General features: G+C 31.9%; 2 protein-coding genes across 12 annotated transcripts in view; both read right to left on the bottom strand.

Moving 5' to 3' along the window:
* Nucleotides 1-2,779: 2,779 nt before the first annotated feature.
* LOC132730199 (sodium channel protein 60E-like) lies at nt 2,780-4,866 on the bottom strand. The gene is made up of 3 exons (XM_060716053.1): nt 4,809-4,866; nt 4,018-4,144; nt 2,780-3,575 (listed from the first exon to the last, which is right to left on the bottom strand). The coding sequence occupies exons 1-3, from the start codon at nt 4,864-4,866 to the stop codon at nt 2,828-2,830; spliced, it is 933 nt and encodes a 310-aa protein (XP_060572036.1). The 3' UTR covers nt 2,780-2,827.
* A 3,604-nt stretch (nt 4,867-8,470) lies between these two features.
* LOC132730205 (sodium channel protein 1 brain-like) overlaps nt 8,471-26,635 on the bottom strand; it is an 83,373-nt gene continuing 65,208 nt past the window's right edge. For all 11 annotated transcript variants that reach the window (XM_060716065.1, XM_060716068.1, XM_060716062.1 and 8 more), the window contains 13 exons: nt 25,745-25,938; nt 24,990-25,140; nt 24,409-24,631; nt 23,683-24,118; nt 23,387-23,404; nt 22,311-22,455; nt 21,583-21,756; nt 20,797-20,919; nt 18,935-19,198; nt 18,434-18,625; nt 17,849-17,959; nt 15,013-15,283; nt 8,471-12,313 (listed from right to left, as the gene is read on the bottom strand). In XM_060716065.1, the coding sequence (XP_060572048.1) occupies nt 11,043-12,313; nt 15,013-15,283; nt 17,849-17,959; nt 18,434-18,625; nt 18,935-19,198; nt 20,797-20,919; nt 21,583-21,756; nt 22,311-22,455; nt 23,387-23,404; nt 23,683-24,118; nt 24,409-24,631; nt 24,990-25,140; nt 25,745-25,938 (3,573 nt within the window). In that variant the 3' untranslated portion in view covers nt 8,471-11,042. The remainder of the gene's footprint in view (nt 12,314-15,012; nt 15,284-17,848; nt 17,960-18,433; nt 18,626-18,934; nt 19,199-20,796; nt 20,920-21,582; nt 21,757-22,310; nt 22,456-23,386; nt 23,405-23,682; nt 24,119-24,408; nt 24,632-24,989; nt 25,141-25,744; nt 25,939-26,635) is intronic.

Raw genomic sequence — 26,635 nt, 5'->3', positions numbered from 1 at the left:
TAACTAAAAAAATAAGAAATGCAGAGTACCAGTTCTTGAGCACTGCACTTCTTCTTAATGAGATCTATCACCCTATGAAGTTTCATGTCCATAGCTTTTATACTTTAGGAGAAAAGGCCTGGACAAAAATAAAGTATGAAAATTAACAAAGGGCAATAACTCAAAAAATAAGAAATGCAGAGTACCAGTTCTTGTGCACTGCACTTCTTCTTAATGAGATCTATCATCCTATGAAGTTTCAAGTCCATAGCTTTTATACTTTAGGAGAAATGGCCTGGACAAAAATAAAGTATGAAAATTAACAAAGGGCAATAACTCAAAAAATAAGAAATGCAGAGTACCAGTTCTTGTGCACTGCACTTCTTCTTAATGAGATCTATCATCTTATGAAGTTTCAAGTCCATAGATTTTATACTTAAGGAGAAATGGCCTGGACAAAAATAAAGTATGAAAATAAACAAAGGGCAATAACTCAAAAAATAAGGAGTACAGAGTACTGGTTCTTGTGCACTGCACTTCGGGTCATTATGAGAAGCATGCATACCAAGTTTGAAGTCAATCCGACTTATAATGACTGACTTATGCTCCGGACAAGCTTTAGGGGACGCCGACGCCGACACCGACAACGACGACGACACCGACAACGACGCCGACAACGACGCCGCCGACAAAAGTAACCCCTATATGTCGCCTTTTTCAAGGCGACACAAAAATTGACGCACCAAGTATATTTAATATTTAATGATTTCACTTCCTTGAAAATAAAAATCTGAAATTTAATAAAACTAGCATAATAACACGGAGGCATACCTTTAGTTTGCTTATAAATAAGAAAAAAAAACAATATAATTCGTAATAATACATACATTATTACTAATCAGTAATAAAAGTTTGTAATAAAAAGTGTATTTAAACAAGAGCTGTCGGTAGGACAGCACGCTCGACTATTCAAAGTGCTTGATAGTAAAAGAGCCTTGATAATGTTAAATTTTTTAAGTTCACAAAAGGGCTAATTTTTTTTATAAATTCATGTTATAGGCCTTAGAGAGAGTCTAATTATACAGTATTGGCTTGACTATTCGGAAGGTAATGTCACGAGTGTGTTTTATTGAGTATAATAATACTAATTACCTATGAATACATAAATTTGACAGAAAAGGTACAAAGGCTTGTTATTAAGATGTTTTATCAAGTAAATAACTGCTTTATTATTATGAATGCATAAAATTGTCCCAAAAAAGGCACAAACCCTTCAGTAGTTATTGAGATAACAGCTTACAAGCAAAACTTTACCATGAATTTCTAAGTTGAAAAAGGGGAGAAAAATCAGCTTAATTGCAAGATAGAATTATGGATCTTTGTCAGTGGCCTACAATTATGACCCTAAATCCATATGTGAAGTTTTAAATAAATATCTTTAATAGTTATTGAGATATGTAAAACTTGCATGTAAACATCAACCAAGAGACTAAGTAGAAAAGGGGATATGAATCAGCCTTAATGCAAGATAGAGTTATGGAACTTGGTCAGTGACATACAATTATGACCCTCCAATTATGACCCTAAGTGCATGTGTAAAGTTTCAAGTAATTATATTTGAAGACCTTTAACCAAAATTTCTAAGTTTCAAAGGGGCAAATAACTCTGCAAATATTGCAGGCAGAGTTATGCAATTTTGCAAACTGATGTACATTGTTACTATAAAAAAGTATTTTAAATTTCAATTGAATATCTCAAGTAATAATTGAGATATTTGACTTTACAAAAAACTTTAACCAAAATTTCTAAGTTAAAAAGGGGCATAATTCTGTCAATATTGTAGGCAGAGTTATCCAACTTGTCAATCTGATGTAGCTTGTTACTATAAATAAGTATTGTAAGTTTCAATTGAATATCTCAAGTAATAATTGAGATATTTGACTTTACAAAAAACTTTAACCAAAATTTCTAAGTTAAAAAGGGGCATAATTCTGTCAATATTGTAGGCAGAGTTATCCAACTTGTCAATCTGATGTAGCTTGTTACTATAAATAAGTATTGTAAGTTTCAATTGAATATCTCAAGTAATAATTGAGATATTTGACTTTACAAAAAACTTTAACCAACGCAGACGCCGACGCGGACGCCGACGCCGGGGCGACTACAATAGCTCTCATATTCTTCGAATAGTCGAGCTAAAAACTACCCCTATATCACAGATAAATATATTTTTGTAATGATTTTGGCAAGTGACAAATATACCAATAAGCATCGAAGAAGTGACAGGCAGCAGGGCCTTACTAAATACAATCTTATCTATCAAAACAATCACAAACATAATCGTAATGCAAAACACTATATTGTAAGTATTCAAGATAGTTGTATGACCAAACATAATAATTCATTTATTATTTACTTTTCTTACGTGTCATCCGGTAAAAATTTCAGATTAAAATCTAAGTTGATGCCAGACAGTATGATGAAATGAGACAAATCTTTTATACAATGATTAAATGCATACTGAGTTTTAAATGCAACACACTAAAATCTTATCGCTTCGTTTTGATGTCACTCTTCATAAACACTCGCTAAATTTTATATTTTCTGGAACAAGCAAAATTCAGGTCTTGTGTAAAATTAAATCTTCAAGTTTGGTCTAAAATATAATTTTAATGTCATGAAATAAAACGTTTAGAAACTTGTCAATCAAATGATATCTTTGTAAATTTAACTCTTAAAATGTAGCACCCCCATATCCCGGGGACACTTTTACCCCTTTTTGCGGGAACGGGCCCCTTTTCAAGTAACAAAAACAATCAATAAGAAACTATACGTACATGTAGTTTCATCACAAAACTATATCAGCATCTTTCTCGGGGCTGTATAAAACAGAAACTTTAGGCATCTCAAGCGCGTCTCGAGCTTTTGCTCTTTTAGAGTTATTATCACTCTTCGGTTTAGACTGTTGCTTCTTTTCATTGATACTTGTCACACTTACTCTACTGATAGCACTGGAAGGTCTAGAGGAGCCAAAAAATCCCGTTAACGCTGTCGACAAACGTACACTAAGATTACGTATAGAGCTAGCTTTACCACGAGCCTCCTTAGTTTGACCAGTTTTCTTTTGATTTTGTTGTTGTATTGCCAATGATGCAATATTTTTCATTTGTTTCTGTGTTTTCCAACTTCTCCAAGCGCGCTGTAATGTTTTCGCAGCGACATCTTCCTTTTTCCGCATCATGGTCGTGGTTTTACGATTTGTATTTACACGTGTTGGGAAAGCATCTTGGAATCGAACTTCCATTTGTTGATGAAGTTCTTTAAACTCCGGTGTTTCGTCTACACTACCGAGCACGTACTTTACAAGAGCCATAAGTACGTCAAGACAATGTAACTTATCTCCTTCTACTATTGGTAGATCAAACGACACAAGTGCTATTTCGTTTGGCTTTGGAATACATAAAGGCGGTTCTAAATCCGCTACAAAATGAGACAATTGTTCAAATTTGATAAACTGTGTGGCGAGAGGATCATAGCGTTCCCACACAGTATAAAACATTTCAAAATCATCCTCAGTAATGCCCACCTCCCCCTTTCTCCGTGAGTTGGGTTTAAGTTTTTTTTAAAAAAACAGCCCATAAAAAATGTTAATAACCACAAGGAAAATTTTGGAAAATAAGAACAAAGTGCAGGGGACTGCATAAAAGTGTTCCCCCCAATCTCCCCCGGGGTTCCCGCCTTTAACAAAAGTTTCCATCAGTTCTTTTAAAATTTGTACTATTACAGTCCGGGGTTTAGTTAAACCCTCATCGGAATAAGAATATATTCCCCCCTGCCCTGTAGACGTCTAAATAAAAAATTTAAAAAATGTTTTTCCCAAAAAGGGTTTTTTAAAAATTTACACGTCCTCATCCCAAAAGCTCCTTTATTTTCAAGTTTTGAAATGTTGAAAGACATACAATAGCGTATATGTACATGATCAGGAAAAGCAACATTCCGATATTGAATAAGGCTGGTAGCGAAATAATGAGCGCAAACATGAGTTTCCTTATACCCTTTGCCGCCTTAATCAAACGTAGTACGCGGCCTATTCGGAATACACGGACAACACGCAGTAACGTTGGACTGAAGTTGACATTCTGTAACAAGTCCTCCAGTATCACACCTGAAAAAAAGTAGAAAAAAAGTAAATAATTAGGATTGGTATTTTATGAAATAAAACAATCAAATTACGCTACACTACTTTTGAAATGTTCTCTTGACAAAATTTTACAAATCTAAAATGCAATATACAACAAAAGGTAGTCTGACACAACGCATCATTTAGTAAAACAATACTTCATTTTGAATCTATGTAATCCGTTACAGACATTACAATATGAAATGTTACAGTTTCAAAAAATGATTATTATTGAAATCTCAAATAAATTTTTACCAATTAAAAACAACTGTCAGTTGTGGTAATAGTTAAAGGATGGGGCAAAAATAATCATGAAATAAAAAATAAAACAAATTTCATTTAAACAAAAGAAATTGGGTACACTCATTCGAAAGAGAAATGGAAGCTCACACAAATAATCAAATGAAGTATCCGAGATAGCAAACTAGAAGAACAAATAAATTAACAGCGGACATAATCATTGTATAACAAATGGTGCTTTAACTACCAAACATCTGAGACTTTCTGTCGTGTATTTGAACAACGTGAATCATCTAACAGTGCCATAAGTCTGGCATGAGATCAGTGTAATTACTGTCTAAGGCTAGTGGAAAGTAAATCATAAGCTAAGCAGGGGCCACAAGCAATATCCTTACTGACGCTACACTACCTTTCGTAGCGTAGAGTATCGGAGCGTAGACGAAGAAGAATGGTTTCACTAGATTCATAGTGATGAATGATTCGTAAGTAACAGTCTTTGTAGGAGTTGCGTGTAAAGGCACATTTATTCGCGAACGTTTATTTGTATAACTTTAGCAAATTACTTATAACAAGCTTTTTTTGTTTCTTTTCTCCTGTATGGCATATAATGAATTTTGAAAGTAAATTTTAAATATGCAATACGCCGTTTAAATTGATTTTCATAGTGATCGCAGAGCACGACTAAAGATGTTCGGTGAAGGATGTTAACATATGGCGCAAGATAAGTTTAATGTTAGTGCGAAACTCACCAATATATCTACCTCGCGATTACATGCAGAAACATTTGAGCCACATCATGACAAAACCAACGTAATGCGTTTGCGACCAACATGGATCCAGACCAGCCTGCGCATCCGCGCCGTCTGATCAGGATTCATGATGTTCGCTATCAGTTTCTCTACTTGTTATAGGGTTTGTAAGCGAACAGCATGGATCCTGATCAGACTGCGCGGATGCGCACGCTGGTCTGGATCCATGCTGGTCGCAAATGCATTACGTTGGTTTTGTCATGACGCGGCTCATTTAGCATTACCCATACACAAACTATTCATAATCAATATTTCTACAACATCGAACAACGAGCCTGTTCATTGTGTTTGAATGTAAATTTTAATTCTATTAGTAAGGCAGCTTTGTACATGTTTACAATTGTTTACACAAAAAAGACACGTTCGAACTAACGAACCTTTGTGGAAATGATATACCAATTTTGCACAAGACTATGAATAATTGGATTATAAAAGTCCTAGATGGACCATTCGTTTGTTGTTTATATACAACCAGTTTGAATCTAAAATTACATGAACTTTTAACCTGATTCTAGCACTGCAGACCAAGTCAAGTCATATCTTGAAAATTTCCCTAAAAACAATTAAATGTTTTGTCCAGATTAAAAAAACGAGAAATTCATTAAAGATCTTTGGCGTGGTAAGGGTTAAAAATGCTTGTTTTAAAACCAAATTAACAGGTAATCTATTATACAATGTACTTATAAATAAAACAGTAAATTATTGATAATCGTTTATCATAAAAGAAATCATAAAGAAAAGCAATAGTTGCAGTCATGTCATCTTGCTATGTAATTAGTATTTTACTTATGTACACATGCAATTGTATATATATGTATTATGAAAGCTTGTATTTGACTCTTTTGAGAGTTAATTTGCAAATGAAACATTCTTCTTCTCATATGAATTTCAGGGAATATCTTTAATGACATGCTGTATGTGACTATTGTGGTTATCTATATTTTTGAAGTCATACGATTAAAGTTATGTCACAGTGTATATGGTTGATTAAAGGTATAAAGGTAAGATTGGTCTTATTAAAACCTAATATCTTTATATATATCACAATTATTATGATGTTTATTAACTTGTACTAATATCAAGTTTCATTTTAAGTATACAGACGACAATTCGGGTCTAGAAAACAGGATTACGATCAGTGCATATTTGTTTTGAAAAAGATCTATGTATTATTTAATCTCATTACAATCTCGTTGCAACTGTATAAAGGTATATCTATTGTAAAGAAATGTACATTAGTACATTAGTAATTATACCACATGCTTAAACCGCATGCGTTTAATATAGTTATAACGATTGTAATATATGATTTTTAAATGAAAATGTTGATTTACTTGACATGCAATTTTCAGCACAGTTTAGTTGACTTATAAATTGAGACAATCGGTCACCTTGGCATATAAAGCTCTTAACGTTAATAGAAATATTCATTCTTATGTATCATTTTAGAATGCAGCATTCAAAAGGCCGAAATCGTTAATTACAACAGTACAGCATTTACTTACACTTATTATTGTAAGAAGCATGTCCTTATGTTATAAATGCTGTTACACTATTTCTAAATGCTTCAAAGATACAGTAAAACTTATGTTACTTTTTGTTGTCAGCTCAGGTGAGCGTTTTTATTTTATAAATTCAAAATGTTAAAGAGATGCTGCATAAACTGTGCTTTGTATAATTACATATTATTTTTGTTAATTCTTTTATATAGTCAATATGCATGTTAAAATGATATCTTTTTTCAAGCGTCTTACCAAAACTGACAACTAAAACAAATAAAGCATGGTTATTTGATAACAGATTCTGTTAAAAAAAGTACAGGACCCTAAATTGATTTATTTACCTATCAACAGGTAATAAAAATTGAAATGAAAAACAATATTTAATATGTACTCTAAAACTATTACAAGCTCACCTGCGCTAACGGTTTAAAGTAACAAATTGTATGAAACATTAATTACGAAGTTAAACTGTTGGAACCACTGCAAATGTAACTAGACGTACGAAATTAAATCGTTACAAGGCAATCATATAAAGGACAAAAACAATTCCCCAATTGACTATCGGTAAAAGGATATTTACAGTAGTACATTTATTGTAATTATACTTCCTGAAATGTATATGAAAAGCGTTTTGTGTATATACAGATTACGAATCGGTATCTAAGGATAAAACCCTTGACACAACAGCAGGCATTTGAATTTATTTCAAAGTTATCCAAGGCATTTATGATTTTATAGCAACTTCAGTTTTGCATACTTTTAAGTAAACGGTATGTAAATAATAAGATTTTGCGGCTTTGTAAAATGGTACAGCACGTCCGTGTATATATTTTGACGTAATTTGCGTTAGCGTAACATAAGAGCTTCCCTTTCACTGTAAACAGTTCTTATTTGGATATGTGATAAACAGGATATTTTAGTCGTGTAGGTCCAATACTGAATGTACTGAACGAGTTGAATAAAATTATATTATGCGAGCCTTTGGTGAGCAAAATATGATTTTATTCAATAAGTTCAATAAATTTAGTATTGTATCTACACTTATTCACTATCCTCTATGTCTGTATATATAGTTGCTGTTTATCTCATTGCTTTAATATATTATTAAAGTCAGTTGTATTCATGGACTTTTTTTTCAGATACTGGAATGTAAAAAAAAAATAACCATTCAATTTTCTACAGACTCAATGGAAAAGTGCAGCATCTCCCACGCCCCCTAGCACTGACGTTAGCGGCATTCAATATTCAACAATCAATGATGCCAAAGGACCAGAAAAAAAACCATATCAACTTCTTGTATGTCTTAAGGCCAATAGAATATAGCTGTATACGGACATGTGTCACTGTTGATCGCTATGGCATTGTAAATCCTTGGATGTACAAGAATAAAACACATTCTCGTAGACGATTATTTCATTGCATTATACACATCTAAAATCTGATGGAGAACAAATAGTTAGGTTACCAAAATTAGAAAATTTCATTAACAAAGCATTTCACATATGTTTTAAAAATGGCATTCTAAGTTAATGCCTCTCTGTTGCGATAATTGAATAGAATGTAACTCCGTGAGAATAAATAAAAATATCTATATTACAACCAATTTGCAACAAGTCAAAATTATTCTCGAGTCTTTTTTACGATGTAAATATATCAAAATGATGCTATATTCCGCCCTGGTTTCTTAAATCATTCCTGTCTCTACCTAACAGACCGACCTATCACCACTGACAAACAAGGAAATAAGAATAACGTAAACACTGATTTTGTTTTTTTATTTAATAAACCTTTGGTCAACCTAGCGTCAAGATATGAGGCTATTAAGGTAAAACAAACGTCAACAACTCTGGGAAAACAATAAAATATCCCTTGATATCCATTAAATCATGTTAATAATCATATACACGAAGATTTACAATTGGTACATGTTTAAATAATGATGACTCATGTACAGAGAAAAAGTAAACACTAATTAAACAGTCATATTAGGTTGAAGTATCTTTCTTTACCATTGCCACTTCTACAATTATCCACACACTAATATACATTGTATTCTTATTCTTCTAAACTTTCCAAAAATGATTCTTCCTTCTTTTCTATTTTTAGAATAATTGATCTAAAATTATTTAATTTTCTAGTATATTCGAAGCAGTTATCAACAAGTACAACGAACATTGTAGAATACATTGTTTTTTTACATGATATCTTAAACCAGGATGTAATTGATTCGTGATAATTGATTATCTACAGAGTGCTTGCAATTGACATCTGTAGGTATTCTAGAGTATTATATACGACTATTAAAACATAAGTGAACATGAATCAAAATATGATTGACATAAAAAAATGAAAGTATTATCATATTTTCAACATGAAATGTGGGATAGAATTTAACGTACTTAAATATGGATCATATATTTGGCATAATGATGGAATATGGATCATAAAACGTTGGGCTTACACAAATGTTTTGTCAAATTCCCTGAAAAAAGCTTGTTGTTCAGTATCAGATACTTTATAAATGATTTATTTATATTGATATTCATGGCATCATGATGTTACTAAGTCTTTGATGCTAACCGAGTTAGTCATCAGTGATGCCCCGAAACCTAGAAATCAATAATGTGATAACTTGAAATTAAAAATGAATGAAATTTGTAAAAAAAAACCCCTGTCGTTGCCATGATACTCCCTCTTTTTAATAAAAATTATATAAAACTATACATGACTGACTTTGAGTAAAATTTTGGCATGGAATAACTATCATTGAAATTTGAATACAGCACAGACAATAAATGATGATGTATATATAGATGGGACAAAGGGAAAACAGAATAATGGAAACAATATCTAAATGGATAGATTTAACCATTGTGATAGAGACAAAAATATTGGTATGACATATTGACATAAAATATGCAGTAAACGAAACAATTTATTGACAATGAACAGTGGAACATTACAGATAAGTAAATAAATGTTTCGGAATAGGAAAAAAAATATTCAAATTAATGAAATAAATTCAATAAGTCCTTAGTAGGTTATTTTCATTAGCCAACAATAAAATAAATAAGTCAATCATCACATATTTTGCTAGGAAGACTTTAACAATAAGTATTGGCAACAGTCTAATATTTCCTAAACATCGTATTCATTCTCTTGAGCCTCGTCAATTCTGATTTTATCGTCAATACTGCATTATCGGAAAAATAATTTCATTTTGCTTTTTTTTCTCTCAGGTAAATGTCTTACTAAATATCTAATTAGATACTTGTATGGAAAACAATACTTTGCAATGTGAGTAGAAACCTCAAACTGATTTTGAAAAGCTTTTTAATTTAACTCAAATACAAAACTTGTAAATAAAATGAGCAAAGCAAACGAGAAATGGACATGGGTAACATTTGCGTTATAAAGGTAAGTCATTTTTAAATATCATGCTAAAATAACCATATTTTATGAATATCGGTAAGGGCAAAAAAATTTTCAACTCTCTAAAATAATTTTGGCACTAAAATATATAAGCAATGAATAAAACATATTGGATATATTACATCAAATTGTTCACAAAATATTACAGGAACATTGTAAAATGGGTCAAGCACATTTGTCAACTATTTACAGAATAAAAACATGTTACAAAATATAATATCAATCATCATTTAAATAAGTTATCACAGATGATAAATACTATCTGGCAAGGGAAGTTTTTGACATGTACAGGTTTCCAGAAAAATACGACACATGTACTTATCAAATTTATAATAATACTTAAGTAGGAATAGGGAATTGTATTACGTTTACCGTTCAAGATTGGAAAAATGTATTACGTTTTAAATTTCAAACTCTTATGGAAACTTGAGTAATCTTTGAAGGTGATCAAATGTTCGGCCGTGCTAAAACAAAACTCTGCCAGCACCAAGCAAGTTATCTCTAACAGTGTTATGGCATATAAAGAATAATTAAGAAGGTTACTCAAAATATAAGATTACATTTTACATGAAATAATTCTCGGAATTAAAGAGAAAATGTAATACAGTAGCTAACAAATCAGTGTCTTTCTCAAACATCAACATAACATTGTTCCATACATAGCCATCGGTGTCTCATTTTCATTGTGCATATAACTGTCTATAATTTGGAGAATGGAAGAGCTGAGACATATTAGCTTAATCGCCCCTTGAGTACAGGATTTCTTCACCATACAATGGCATCATATAAATAAAAGATATGAAAAAATGTTTTCCGCAAAATAGACAAACTGATCATAATTTACAATCAAATGTTGTAGCACATAGTTTTCAACAAGTTTTCAGGTCAATAAGGCCCCTATCATAACACAACATCACGCTTCCTTTCCGACCGGTACGAACTTGATACCTGAGGCAGTTCTATTGCGCTTGAAGCTTGTTTCCTTCTCGGATTGTGTGATTCTCCCGCTGGCAAAGTTTCGCTTTCAACGCTACTTACTGCACTACTTGACCGTGTCGAGCCAAAAAATGCACTAAGTGCCGTCGTTAATCTCGTCCCAAGGTTACGAATTGAGCTCGATTTCTGGCGAGTGTCTGAAAGATTTGCAACACTAATACGACTATGATGCTGCATCGCCAATGCAGCTATACTTTTCATCTGCTTTTGAGCTTTCCAGCTCCTCCAAGCTCGTTGCAGAGTCTTTGCTGCAACATCTTCTTTTTTCCGCATCATTGTTGTTGTTTTACGTATAGTAGTAACACGAGTTGGGAAAGCAGTCTGAAATCGTCTTTCCATTTGTTCGTGTAACTGTTGAAATTCTGGAGTCTCCTCTACATTACCAAGAACATATTTTACTAAACCCATTAGTACATCTAAACAATGTAATTTGTCTCCTTCTGCAATAGGAAGGTCAAACGAAACAATAGCTATCTCATTGGGTTTGGGTATACTTAGTGGTGGATCCAAATCAGCAACGAAATTAGACATTTGTTCATACTTTATAAACTGTGTTGCTAAAGGGTCATATTTCTCCCAAATCACATAAAACATATCAAAGTCATCCTCAGTAATTCCTGCCTCTTCTTGCTCGTGAGCCTGATTAAAGTTTTCAAGAATAACTGCAATAAACATATTGATCACCACTAAAAATATTATAAGAATGTAACTCGTGAGTCCGATAACGGCCATCCACGGTGTACCGCAGTCCCCAGGCGATTGCTCCATAATAACTCCATCATCCCGAGTGTAGTGGGTATCATTACAATTAGGTGGTTGGACTAACATAGGGAGAAGTACATCATTCCAGCCAGCTGCTGTTGACAGGCGGAACAAGAGTAAGAAACTGTTGAGGAAGGTTTTAAAATTTACAACATCATCGTCTAATACTCCAGTTATTTTCAGATTTTGGAACGTAGAGAGAAAGATGATCGCGTATATGTACATTATCAGAAATAGAAGCATTCCGATGTTGAGCAAAGCTGGTAATGAAATAACGAGAGCAAAAAGCAGTTTCCTGATTCCTTTAGCAGCTTTAATGAGGCGTAACACACGGCCAATTCTGAAGACTCTTACAACACGTAACAGTGTTGGACTAACAATGACACCTGACATTACGTCACTAAGAAGTACACCTGAAAAATAACAAGGATGGAGAATTCAGATCGAAATTCTTCATTATCTTCTTTTTTATAATAAAATGAAAGAAACTAATTTACTTTTAACTGTAAACTTCGTTTAAGAAAGTGATTCATAAGGTTAAAACAGTAAACATAAATAATTATTCTAAAAATTATTAAACTAGTTTCCAAAAGGGATTAAAAAGATAACAAAAAGCAAGCAGTATGCAAAGGAACGCATCTCCAACAAATGACATGCAATACAAGGTAACTTTATGAACAATTTTCAATACAGGTATTACGTTAAGTATGTTAATTAAAGGCAAAATTCTCAAAAATATAATGTAACAAATACTGAAAAAATAACAACTTACCAACTAGAAACGTCCACATGAAAAATTACTGAATCCGTATGGAATTAACACGCCCTTTCCATACGGATTTTTTGTCTTTTCCATGTGGGAATTAACATGCATCCCATGGAATCCTTATGGAAAATATATGGAATACGTTTGGAAAATACACGGTATCCCGATTCTTTATGGAATACGTATGGAAGTATGAAAATATACAGGGCATCTAAAAGATGTATAAGACTGCTTCAGATATATCAAAATTTCTGACTGAAGTATTTGTGTTGCTTAATTTTTGTAAGCTTCAGCTATACAAGTGTTTTGTACCTTTCTGTGTTCCATACATATTCCATTGTGTCCATACTAACTCCATTCGTTTGAAAAATGCTATTTCGGCACTAGAAACTTTGTGTATAAGACAGTTGTATAACACTGCAACAAAACTTGTCTCCCTACACCAACATTATTGTGTCGTAAATTGAATTGTCGTATACAACTGTCTTAGCTTTAAATAAAGCACATGCAGTAACCAAAATACCAAAAGTGTAAACAATAAAATGGGAACAAGAACAAACATGTACAAAGCAATCAAATGTTTTGTAAATTAGTTGCTGTTCCTAATTAACGCGAAAACGCTCATCATATGTTTACTAGTGGTCGGAAAATATTTTCGACGAAAGCGAGTTTAATGAAACTTAAAGAGTCCAAAATGGAACGTAATGGCTGGCAGAAGAAAATCACAGAAAAGAATAAGACAAAGGTAAACCGAAAGTTGTGTGTGAAAACAGTTGTTCAACATTATTCCATACCGTTTTGTGCTGCGGCGATCAAAATCGCTACGTCTGCATGAAATGTAGGATTTACAAGTAAAAATTTCCAAAGACTGGTCACATATTATACCGACAGTTAACATAAGTATCTAATTTTGATGTTGAAAACAACAATCTATTTTTCAAAAGCCTAGTTGCTATAATAACAATCGTCTCCATTCTTTCCTGCTCATTTACCAGTCACAGTTTGCATTGTATCTCATTTTTTGAATACCAGGGTCAAATCAAAGGCTTTTTTTTCAATTTCGTTTAAATATTTAAGTTCAACTGTCGCAGAGATAGAATAAAATTATCTCTGAGAAAAGTCAATTACTTATGGACAACTTTAAATAAAGACGATGACAAACTAAAGAACGTATTGTAAAACCATGCACCCGATACCATTACCATTATGCTTAAAAGTGCAAAAATGTTTGAACCTATGGCGCCCGGCAATAACATATCTTTTTAATATACACACCACGAAAGCGTGTACAATGAAGAAATGATTTGTTCTTTTATTTAAAAATTATACGGTTGGTACTATTCAGAAAAGGCTGACACAGTGCACAATTTGAAATGATAAAAGTCTATGTATCTAAAGCTAGCGTACAGAAAGACGGGTATCTAGAGATCGGAGATGAATTTAGCCTATACATCACGCTTTAGACCACTAAATGGTCTGGACACTCTTTAAATTACCTCCTTCAACTTCTTTGAAAATAACGTCTGAACAAAAGTTTAGCATAATTATCCTTACGTATCGAATAATAAAATCATATTAGTTTAACAATCATGGACCATGTAACAAGCAATAACGGGTAAGGTAAGTCTTAAGAAATATAAGAATGTCAATGCTACTCTATTCTTTCATGCAAATTTTACATACAGTACAATATGATAAGGCGATGCAATTGGTTGTCCTTATTGGATAATCACCCAAACATAACAAAACAGTTTGCAAAGAAATACTAATTCTCTTTTGTAAAATCATGCCCTCCACCCTCATTGATGGTGTACAGTTTTGTCAAAGTAATGAATCTAATAATACAATATAGATTGCTGTATTTAAATATTTATAAAATTATTTTCTTTTTGTTTTCATAGATACAAAGACTTTTAACAGTACACCATAGGAGAACAGCCATGCAGTAATATCTGGTTAGTAAATGAGAAAGAAAGACATTATATTGCATGAAATTGCACATAAACATATCGCTAGGAATTTTAATGTATAATTTAGAAAAAATAAGGACAAGATAAGTATCATTTTAATAACACGATCTCTACTGACAACATTATTTCTTACTTTAGTTTATGATTATTATTGAAATATAAGAATTTCTTATCAAATTTATACTATTATATATGAACTTTTATATTAAAGGATATTTAAGCAAAAATGTAATTTAGAAATATTTGAATTATGTTTTGAATAAACTACGGAAAGAATTATATTCAAAAGTGTGCAATGTCATGAAAAAACAACAACAACAAAACACTGAACTTGTCATATATCAAAATAGAAATATTTCCATGTAATTATACATACCCAAAAGAGAGAGAACAACCACGACGAAGTCAAATACGTTCCAAGGCATGGTGAAGTAATGCCAACGAAGACCGATGATTTTGACGATGGCCTCAAGGGTAAAGATGACCACAAAGAGAATATTAAGCATGGCAAGTACATCGGTGACCATCTGTGTCTGGTTGTAATGATCCACAGCCATTTGGATCATGTTTAAGAAAATAAAGACAACAATACACAGCTCAAACTTGCTGCTATTGGAAATATCGTAGAAGATTCCTTGAATTTTGTTCTGAAATGATCAATGGAAAATAAAACGTGAAAACATAATCATATCAACAATGGTTTATCAAAATAAAAGTACATCAAGAATGTCAATTTTCATTAGAGCTAAGTAAGTACATTCAGTTTACAACAACCTACATCTATAAGACAATAGCTGTCACTAAACTTGACAGACCAAGGAAATGACTGCTAAAACATCTATCTAAAAGAATAAACACAAGCCAAATATTGTGAAAGCTCAAGACAACCATATACGTTCTGCTGTTAGTCATTCTTGTGAAAAATGTTTGAAATTCAAATTTCCATATCCAAATATTGTTGAGAAACACTTATCCATAAACAGGGATAATGTGCCAGGAAGCAAACGAAATATACTATCATTCCTTGGGTGTTGAAAGTTCGAATCCTGCATGGAACTTTTAAAGATGTATAAAATGACATTTGTGTCATAAATGTCCATAATTGCATTATGTTTTCACAAGCTTTCATAAAGTTAAAAGTATGTCATATGACATGAAAAGTGGTGGTTTAACTAAGAATATGAAACTTTTATGTAAAAAACAATCAATCAGAAATTAGTCAGTATAGCAGATGAATGAATTATTGTCTAAAAAAATATGGGCAAGTTTAAATATGTTTAACAATTATACAATGGTGTTATACAGTTAATACATAAAAAGAAATGAAAATATTTTTATCAATGTGAATAAAGCATTATTTCCAATCGTAAAATGTAAAAGAAAATGGCCAAGAGCTAAGCTGTGATATAAATACATTGTTTTTCAAGCTTTAGAATATTGTATAAATTTGAATATTTTATGCATTCTCCCATGCACTTGATAACATTATTCAGAGGACTTAGTCTTTTAAAAGTGCACAAAGAATCAATAACAAGAGCTGTCCGTAAGACAGCGCGCTCGACTTTTTTATTGCTTGCCAATAAAAAAAGTTTTTGCAGTAAAAGGCAATACAAGAATCTCTGTATTTTTAAAGTGAACTAGTTGTTTGATACCCTTGAATATTACAGCAATGTTTATATGACATAATTTATGGTAAAGTGAACAAGTGGATAGGAATGAATTTTTTTAGATTTTTTAAGTTTTTTAGTGCTTGCCTATAATACAAAACATTGACAGTTAAGGGCCATAATTCAAATAAAATCTTTGACAGAATTACCTTCTCCTGGACATGTTTGGGAATCATGATTGTAAACAAGTATTCCAACTTTCAAATTAATATCTCAAACAGTTCAGTCAAAAAGTGGACTGGTACTAAAAACTTAACCAAGATTCTAAGTCGATAAAAGGCCTTAATTTTTAAAACAAATCCTTGACAGAGTTACCTTCTCTTGCGTACAGATGGGGGTAATGATGTGAAATAGCATTAAAAGTTTCAAAGCAATATCTCAAAGGGTTAAGGCATAAGTGGATTTTACCCATATTCAATGTATTTTCTAAGTCAAAAAGGGGCATAATTCTGTCAAAAACCTTGACAGAGTTATGTCCTCTTGTCTGTTGATGAAGGTCGTGATGGTAAACAATATGGTCAGTTTCAAAGCAATACCTCCAATGGTTTTGAAATAAAGTGAGGTGGTACAAAAAACTTAACCAAGCTCAATACACTTTCTAAGTCAAAAAAGGGCCATAATTCTGTCAAAAACCTTGACAGAGTTATGTACTCTTGTCTGTAGATGGAGGTTATGATGGTGAACAAGTATGGTAAGTTTCAAAGCCATACTTGTAATACTTCTGAAATAAAGTGGGGTGGTACGAAAAACTTAACCAAGGTGTGACGCCAACGCCAACGCCGACGCCGACGCCGGGGCGAGTAGGATAGCTCCCCTTTTCATAGAAAAGTCGAGCTAAAAAATGAAGATTTTAAGAATAATCGACACAAAAATACATCAATTGGACACAGAAGAAACTGACATTTAGACAAAGTTTGTTATAAGAAGCAATATATTCATATTGAATTAATCTCTTTTTCTAACACAGTGCATTTCTAAACCACTCACCATCCATTTTAAGCAATTCTTTGTAAGCAAAACAACATTTATAAAAATTAAAAGTGAAACTACACTAATTTGTCTTGTCTAGAAACTTTGTCAAGATTTTTTTTTAATTTATTTTATATATATAAGAATATACAAGACTTATGTATTTAAGAGAATGGAATTTTGTTGCAGTCTTGATTTAAAGCATCAGAATAAGTAAACCAGCATAAGACAATTTTTAAATTGAATAAAGATAGATAATTACAGATAATGAACCATCAATTAACACAATACAAAAGCATACAACACTGCTTATCAGTATATATTAGATGAACTCAGTACATACATATAGTTTGATAAAAAATAGACATTACTACAAGTATAACATATAGCATGAAATCAAAATATCCTCATTTATATTTACTCCTTAAATTAAAAATCAGAACTTGTATGACACACAAAATCAATCATTGCAGATCGCATACCATCCACTGTCATCCTCAGAATACAAATAGTTTCAGGCAAGGGGATGGTTAGTTTAATAATGAATTATACAAATATTAAACAATTTTAGCCTACCTTTGGCCTCTTTATAGTTTTCTGTGGTTTCTTATTGCCCAGTTTCTTGATTGTGTTGTAATACTGTCGTTGCCCAGATGTGAGGAACATATCTAAATAACTTCCATCATACTGAAAACATACATATCAAAATAGAACATACATTCACTTAAAAACCTAAGGGCAACACGACTACAATTTTGTCTTAATGTCTTAACAGTACATATATTTTGTAAAAATAAATCTGACATATTTTCCAGGTACATTCCATGGTGTCACCTTATCTGAATAAGTTGAATTTTCTAAAACTAAAACTGTATTTTACTAAAAAAAGTTTACGTTTTTTCTATTCATTTGCAGGTGTGTCACATTACAAAATATCAAAATCATTTCCACATTTATTCCAATTATATAAACATCAGGTTTGTTTTAGAATAATTTTTTTCAGAAATCATATAAAATAACACATATTTTACTAGTAATCTGATCATTATTGAATAACAAGCTACCCTGATGGTGTGATAAGTACTAAAGCTGTCCCTTCTTTGAATAGACAAGGCTTAAAATAGAAAATATTGTCAGGTTATAACAACTTTGATGATGTACCTTTTTCTTGAGCATATTAAAGTTGTCTATAATGACACCAATGAAGAGGTTGAGGGTAAAGAAGGCTCCAAATATAATAAATGCAACAAAGAACAGGTACATGTACAGTGAGTTCTCAAACTTTGGCTGCTTGTCAATACCAACACTGTCTACAGCCAGTGACATCACTTCCATCCAACCTTCAAATGTTGCCTAAATAAAAACAATGTAACATATGTAACAAAAATCTCTAGTATTCTTCTTTAAAACATTTTTTTACAAATATAACACAACATTCCTTTTGATTAAAGCAAAATATTTTGCAAAGTGCATTTAAAAGAAAAATTTGATTTGAATAGTTAATCTAAATGTGTGGTAACTATATGTTACTAACTTTGAATTTCAACAGTGTACATCCCATATAATAACATTAAATGATTCTTAATTCTTTAATCATTTTCTTATTCTATTTCATCTAATGCTTTTCTGTTACAATTCTTCTGAGCTGTAAATATTACATACCACTTGAAACAAGGCTAAAAATCCTTGTAACACATTATCAAAGTTGATGTCATAGTTCTTCCATGTCAAGTTATTGGCCAGACATGTTGCCTTGTCTGGTATAATGTCAGGGTCTGCCATGTTTTCACCATCCTCAGTACAGAAATAAAACTCTCCTTTGAAGAACTGCACACCCAATATACTAAATATGAGCCAAAACACGAGGCACACCACAAGTACATTCACAATACTAGGAATAGCCATCATTAATGCATTCACTACAATCTGAAATATAAAAAAGTCTTTAAGTGCATTTAATGTCAAAGCAAAGATGTTAAGATATTTTTTAATCAAGGTTTAGTATACAATATCTGATTTGTATCAAAATCTGACCTTAAGTTAGACATTTTAAAAGACACATCTTTAACTCCATCCCTATATTATGCTTTAATGAATGATTAACTAATACTAAAAAGGAAACAAAAATATTAGGATGTCATTCAGAGTCCAGATGTCCGAACGTTTGGATCACGTTTGGGTGTCCGGAGCCGTTTTTTGGATCCCGATGTTCGTATAAAATATTTCAGAATGTTAAGAAAATGTGAAAAATACATGCGTTAAAATACTCGACGTAGGCATGGTGTTGACACCATATTGTATATGTACCTTAGTTTGACAATACACATCATAATCTCTGCAGACCACAAAAAATCAATAATTACTATAATAATTAGGTGTCCGGTATGACACATGTTGTTAATCTATATTAAACACCAAACAAATATAGATTTTGTAGGATTAAAGATGAATATTCTCATGCGATTTTCATCGGCAGCGATGTTACATTTTTCATGTCCTAATTTAAATATTTAATTAGACTATTATTTTTTACATATATTTCGGAGTACTGACCCATCGACTCCTTATTTTGAGAAGATGAAAAATCTGCAGAAATAAAATAATCAAATCAAGAAATGCACTTACAAATAATAATATGTTAATTATCACAGTTTTATTATTCTACACACCTGTCAGAGGTCATCGTGTGTAAATTGAATGCGCGTTATTGAACAATGGAAACATTATATCTAATTTTTTAAGGGTGACTATTTTGTTTTCCCAAATGTGAGAGAGTGTTATTGTGTATTATAGCACTAATTGAGGAATTGAGAAAATTGGCCATAAATTTCGTTTTCATTTCATTTGAAATCGTAAGTACCATACTCACTAAATTTATCGATAACAGTCATATACTACATAGAAAAAAATAAAATCAATACCGAAATTTTTTTGATACGTAACATTCAATTAAAAAGGAAGTAAAACGAAATACTACACTTTGAAAAAGTTTGCGAAAAAATGGTTATGTCATATCAGCCAACTAAGAATATAACAACGATCCGAATATCCGGATGGCCATTTCGGCTCCAGATGACATCCCTAAAAAATATACTGTGCAAAAAATGAATTTTACAACTATCCAATCAACCTTAATAATCAATAAAAGAAGACATAAAATTCAGCATGATCATAGTCATTGATACAGTAAAACAAATAACTAAATATTTTCTTATACAGGATAAAATTGTTATGCAAACATAAATAATAATAATAATTAAATTAAAATGAGCCGCGCCATAACAAAACCAACACAGACTCAGTGCATTTGCAACCAGCATGGATTCAGACCAGCCTGTGCATCCACACAATCTGATCAGGATCCATGATGTTCGTTATTAGTTTCTCTACTTGTAATAGGGTTTGTAAGCGAACAGCATGAATCCTGATCAGACTGCGTGGATGCACAGGCTGATCTGCATCCATGCTGGTCACAAATGCAATGTGTTGGTTTTGTCATAGCGCTCTTATATATTTGTATTTACCCTCATTCCCTGCCATCTAGATATAGCTCTTAGTGGTCTTAATGCACGTAATGTTCTGAGTGAGCGGAAAGCCGAGAAGTTAGCAGCACCATATGCCTCAGCTATCAAGCTAGCTACTGATATCTATAAATAGAAAAATGTCTTATATTGAACAAAAACAAGAACATTTCATAATGTTGTAGCATTTCATTCATGCACTATGTAAAAAACTTAAGGCAACATATTGAAGATTTTCAAGAGACTACAAAAAACGAAAGGAAGAGAAAGCATATTACAGTTGAGGAAATGTTAAAATATTTATCCGGTCCTTTCATAGAATAAAAAAAATGATAAATTTATATAATTTAGAGTGAATATTTACAGCCTCAAAACATAATAAATATAAGACATGATACCATGTCATCCTTCATGTGGAGAAAATATTTCATGGAAATTTGAGAAAAATAACAACAACAACAGATGAAGTTGTCCTCAATCAGAGAATTCTTTGTATCATAATGTAAGAGCTAGTTAATTTTTTTGTTGGATTTTTCATTGCACCAACACTGTAAAGATCTTATGGCAACTTTCCAGCTTTACTGATGGAGGAAGACCTCTGGTGCCCCACCTTGCATTATGATGTTCTCAGGCACACACAGGCACCTGAGTAAACAGGCACCCCAAGTAGAAAGAACCACTTATGTTCTGTAAGCTAGCTGAATACTTCCTCACATGAAAGTGAGTTGAAAAGATAAAAAAAACAAAGAAAAGAATAATAAACAAAATGAATGTAAAATGAAGTCTTACCACTACAATCAGGAAGTCAAGTAAGCACCAGAAGCTTGTAAAATACCGTTTGAAACCAAAAGCACACCATTTTATCAACATCTCAATACCAAATAATGTAGCAAAGATAATATTGAGCCAGTATAGAGCTGATACTAGAGCTGGTCTAGAATACAAGTTCACATCCTCAAATGCCTGCAATTGAATAAATCTAATATGTAAAACAAACTCACAAAGTTACAGAACACTGGTTAATACAAGAAGCTAAAATTATTTAACAAAACAATTGTGAAACGCCAAACGTAACATTATATGTAATATACAATATATAACATTGGAACAAAATATTAATTTCACTTTATTTGATAAAATGTAATAATAGTTTGCCATTCACATCATTACAATTTTAGAATAAAGTGTAAAAAGGAACAGTATTTATTCAACTAATACCTTTGACTTAAAAACAAAAAAACTTAAGTGATCTTAAATGTGATCTAACATGTAATAACATGCATTTAAAAATTCTCTATGTTTCATTTTCTTTGGAATTTACATTCAAGAAATATATTTCAGTTTTTTAAAAACAATATTTCATGATTTGTTTTCTAAGGAGAAATTTTCATGACTGTTATATATATAAAATATCAAGTGTTCTAATTTATTTTTTCTTCAAACTCTCCATTTTTTTTTATCTCCTTTTGTTTAAACAAAACAAAGTTGTGACAAGAAAATAATTTGTATGATCTCACCAAGGTAATACTGCTGACAGCAATAAGGAAGAGAATGATCGCCTCAAACACCTTGTGCTCAGCCACCATATTCATATACACTCGAAACATAAACCATTTCTCCCAGAATGGTGAATTCTCATCATAACCCCAACAGCAGAAACACCTGGGTGGAAATTATATATAATACAATATATTAACAAGTTTTAGAATACAGCAAAATGACTAGATGCATTGTAGATTTACTCTTATCTGATATTGAATATATCTCATTAGTCAGCAACAAAATCAAACTTTTTCAAAAACAAGAAACATGAATGAAAATTTATGTAATTAAAAAGGTTTTCCACTATACTCATAAACAAAATGTTAAATGATATTAAACTATCATTATCACAGTAAAATTTAAAAATCAATAGATAATATCTAACTTTTAAAATACAGTATTTTTTCACTTAACATGACTAAAAGAAGACCAGATTTTAAATTATGCAATAACTAAAGCAGTACAGTCGAGACTGCCTTAACGACCCCCTGAATTAGACGACTCCCTGTCATATGCGACGCTATTTTTTGCCCCCGACGCAATTTACTATTAATTTAGACTGAATTAAGCGACTCCCTGTCTTACGCGACAAACGACTATGAAATCCGGGTCCCGATCAGCTTTTCAGACTGTTTTTACCGACTTTGAGACGCTCCCCAGAAAATTTATACACGAAAGAGTTATCGTTCGTTATCTCGCGCGATGTTATTTGTGACGAGATTCAATTTGTTTACAAAACATGGCGGCTGAAAAAAGCAAAAAAAGAATCGTAGGTAGGTCTCTTAAAACAGTCTAGACTGTATTTTCATCTGATTTAACATTGTAAATTGTGTGATAATTTTTTTTTAACATATTTATTGGTATGTTTTAAAACTTATGTTGTAAAAATATACAATGTACAAAGCAACCAAACAAGAAATTGCAAGGTAAATAAGAAAGTTCTATAGAAACTCTTATTAAAATCCTTTAAACTTTATTTGAATACAATTTGGAAGAAATATATGCATTCAAAAAATAAATGATCCCATCAAATGACAAAATTTAATCTTACCAATTCTTCTTATGCAGCCTGCAATATAAAAGTTGAATAAGGTTACAAAATGACATTCATCTGTTATTGTTATAAACAGGCCAAACAATTTCTCAAATCATATAACTAGAGCAATAATTAATAGGGTGTGTATTTAATCAAACAAAATATATATGATTGAAGTTTCAAAGGCTGTGTAAATTCTGAAAATTTATGAGGTCAAAAAGTTTATTGACTTGCTGAATTGGTCAAAAACAAAGAAACTGTGGTCAAATTAAGCAATGTATTTGGTTTGGTTAAAACTGAGACTGTCATACCTTTTTGATATCCAAAGCGGCCACCAATCATAGATTTCTATAATCTTGTCCTCATTCTCTTTATCATCTTTATCTTCTTCTTTAATATTTGAAGCTTCAGCACCAAGTTCAAGCTCATCAGCATCTTTTGCTGGTTTCACGTTTAATGTGGTATCAACTTTGTTTCTATCTTTACCAACCATCTTTGGTATCGGCCTTGGCTTTGGTACCTTATAAATACGCACCCCTTCTTTTTCCTTTTTGTCAGATTTTTTATCTTCATCTAAAATGGCTGCAGTGTCTTTTGTATTTTCCTTTACTTCATCTGCTACTTCGTTGCCCTTTTTCTTAGATGCTTCTAAAGTCTTATTAAAGTCATAATACTGATCTCGTTTGGTTGTAAATGCATTGTCCACTACATCATTTTTAACAGCACCATTTACAGGCTTCATTCCATCTGTAAAAACAATAATGTCAATTATGTAAACAAAAACTCTTAAACCTGTTCTTTGAGACCAGACTTGCACAAAGATCATAAGTGTTTTGTAAGATATACATTTATGTGACATTTAAACATAATTATTGATTATATTACAATAAAACAAGTGATGTTACATGACAAAAAAAAAAGAAAACATTTATTTATGCAACTTATGCAACTGTGAAAGTTGCTGTACAAGCTTAAAGATTTCATGAGTTACTGGCAAAATTTTTATAAATATTACTCAAACATCACAAAATACTTACTTGATTTTTCATGAATTTCTTCAACAGAGCCCAAATCTTCATCATCCCTATCAGGTGTGACAGAGTTAACATCAGAATTCTTTTTCTTGAAGCAACAACAACACAGGTCAAACAGTCTTTTGAAGGCAATCTTCAGCTTTGTATCTTCCTCGCTCTCCTTTGCGTCACGTAAAGTATCACTAGCAAACGCATTCAGCAACAAAGCCAAGAAAAGGTTCAACACCTGTCCAATACAACCAAGTCTATTGTATAAACTTTATAATAAATCGTAAATATTGGAGCTTAGTGACTATTAGTAAATGTTTTAGATAGACTTGACATATTTATATAAACTTGACCCCTACACTTGTGGTATAGACACAGCCTTTACACAAGTGGTTTATTCTTTATATATTTTCATAAAACAAAATCTGCTTTCATCTAATGAATATTTAAATTACAATGTAAATAACACACATACTGTCATGGTCTTGAATTAAGAAATATTATTTACTAAATTTCTAAGTTGATGCATGTTTACATTTGACATGCAAAGAAGGAGGAAAAAGTTCCAAACCCTGATAAAATTTGTCTCAACTTACAATGAAATAACCTAACACAAGTGTAGGAAGGAAGACAGCCATGCAGATTTCATTAGCAGCACGCATACAATCCCAAAGTGGTTCTATCCATTCTCCACATAGTACACGGAATATCATCATAAATGAATGGAATATATCCTTAAAATGCCATCTGAAATAAAAACAAAATTTTGTATTTTGCCCCAGGTGAGGTAGGAGTTTAAATTTCACTTTACTTAGTAAATTAAAGATTCTATGAAAATCTTAAAACAAGCTATAGAACAATACCGTTACCATTTAAAATTCAATTGTAAAGCCTGTATCATTTGAGATTCATAAACATTTTGAAATATATAAAGATAAGTAAAGTAGATTATGAGGGAAATACATTTCACAGGCTGCATGACTTAAAATGCATATTTGAGACCATAAATTGTAAGATTAACAAAGCATGATTGATTACCAGGTAGAAAACATGTAAGGGCTTATACTCAGACTCCACCTAGAATAATCCTTGTTATCTGAGGAAACATTTACCAATTTATGAACTCACCAATAACCTAATGGAAACAAAAGTGAGTTACCTTTGCCACCAGTATAGAGCCAGACCAGCCTGCACAGCTGTGCAGTCTGACCAGGTCCAAAACTGTTGGCTCACTAACTTTAAACTTTCATCTTGATAACCTCAAAACTTATATTGGAATGTCCAAAAATGGAAAACAAGTTCATTAAAGAAACTCAAGAAGTTAACAGTTAATGGAGACTTTTTATTATACCTGGGAACTCCATCGTCACCAAATTTATCTGCGGTGTATTTATCATTGAAGAGCTGTAGACCAATGACAGCAAAGATGTAGATAACAATACACAAGATGAGTGTCAGGTTACCAAGGGCACCTAGGGTGTTCATAATGATAGACAATAACAGTCTCATAGTGGGCCATGACTGGGCCAGCTTGAACACTCGCATCTGTAAATACATTAATACATACATATATAGTACTTATATATCAACATAAGACACAAAATCTAGACAATTTCAAATGATAACCTTACAAATGTACATCAATATAAACCTCATTTTAAAGTTCACTCTTATGTATATAAATCTTAACTATTGGTATACTTATAAAATTTATTCCTATGGATTTGATCACATGATATTTAAGTATTTATCAGAATAAGACAATCAAAATAAAACAGTAAAACAGATACAAACATAATGTCAATTTAGTGAAATTTTGTAAGAGACAGCAGATAACTACTGAAAATAAAATATGAAAAAAGTCACAATTAATTTTCTTTAAAAATGTGAAAAGATATTACATAAAAACTGCAGACTTGACAAGACAAATTTAATGTTCTGAACCAGTGTTTTTTTTTCCCTTTTGGGGGAAGGGGGTCGGTGCCCTTTGGAGGGGGAAAAATGCAATAGGAGGGGGAATTTTATTTGTTTACTTATTTTATATTGTTTTCTTTGCGGTGGAAAAGGGGAGCAACTCTTGCAACACAAGTTTAAAATACGTCTCTTCCTTAATATACAGATCTAAAATTTGATGCGTTGTATGTTAAACTTGTTGGGACGCCAAGAGTAGCTCCCCTTGCCTACCATAGAACGATTTGTAAACAACCTTGCTTAACAGTAACTACTCTTACAGGCATTAAAT

This window comes from Ruditapes philippinarum, unplaced genomic scaffold, assembly GCF_026571515.1.
Source record: "Ruditapes philippinarum isolate M1 unplaced genomic scaffold, ASM2657151v2 ctg406_1_1_1_1, whole genome shotgun sequence".
Classification (NCBI taxonomy): domain Eukaryota; kingdom Metazoa; phylum Mollusca; class Bivalvia; order Venerida; family Veneridae; genus Ruditapes; species Ruditapes philippinarum.
Note: the sequence above shows the minus strand (reverse complement) of the source record. Positions and strands in the feature narration are given on the sequence as shown.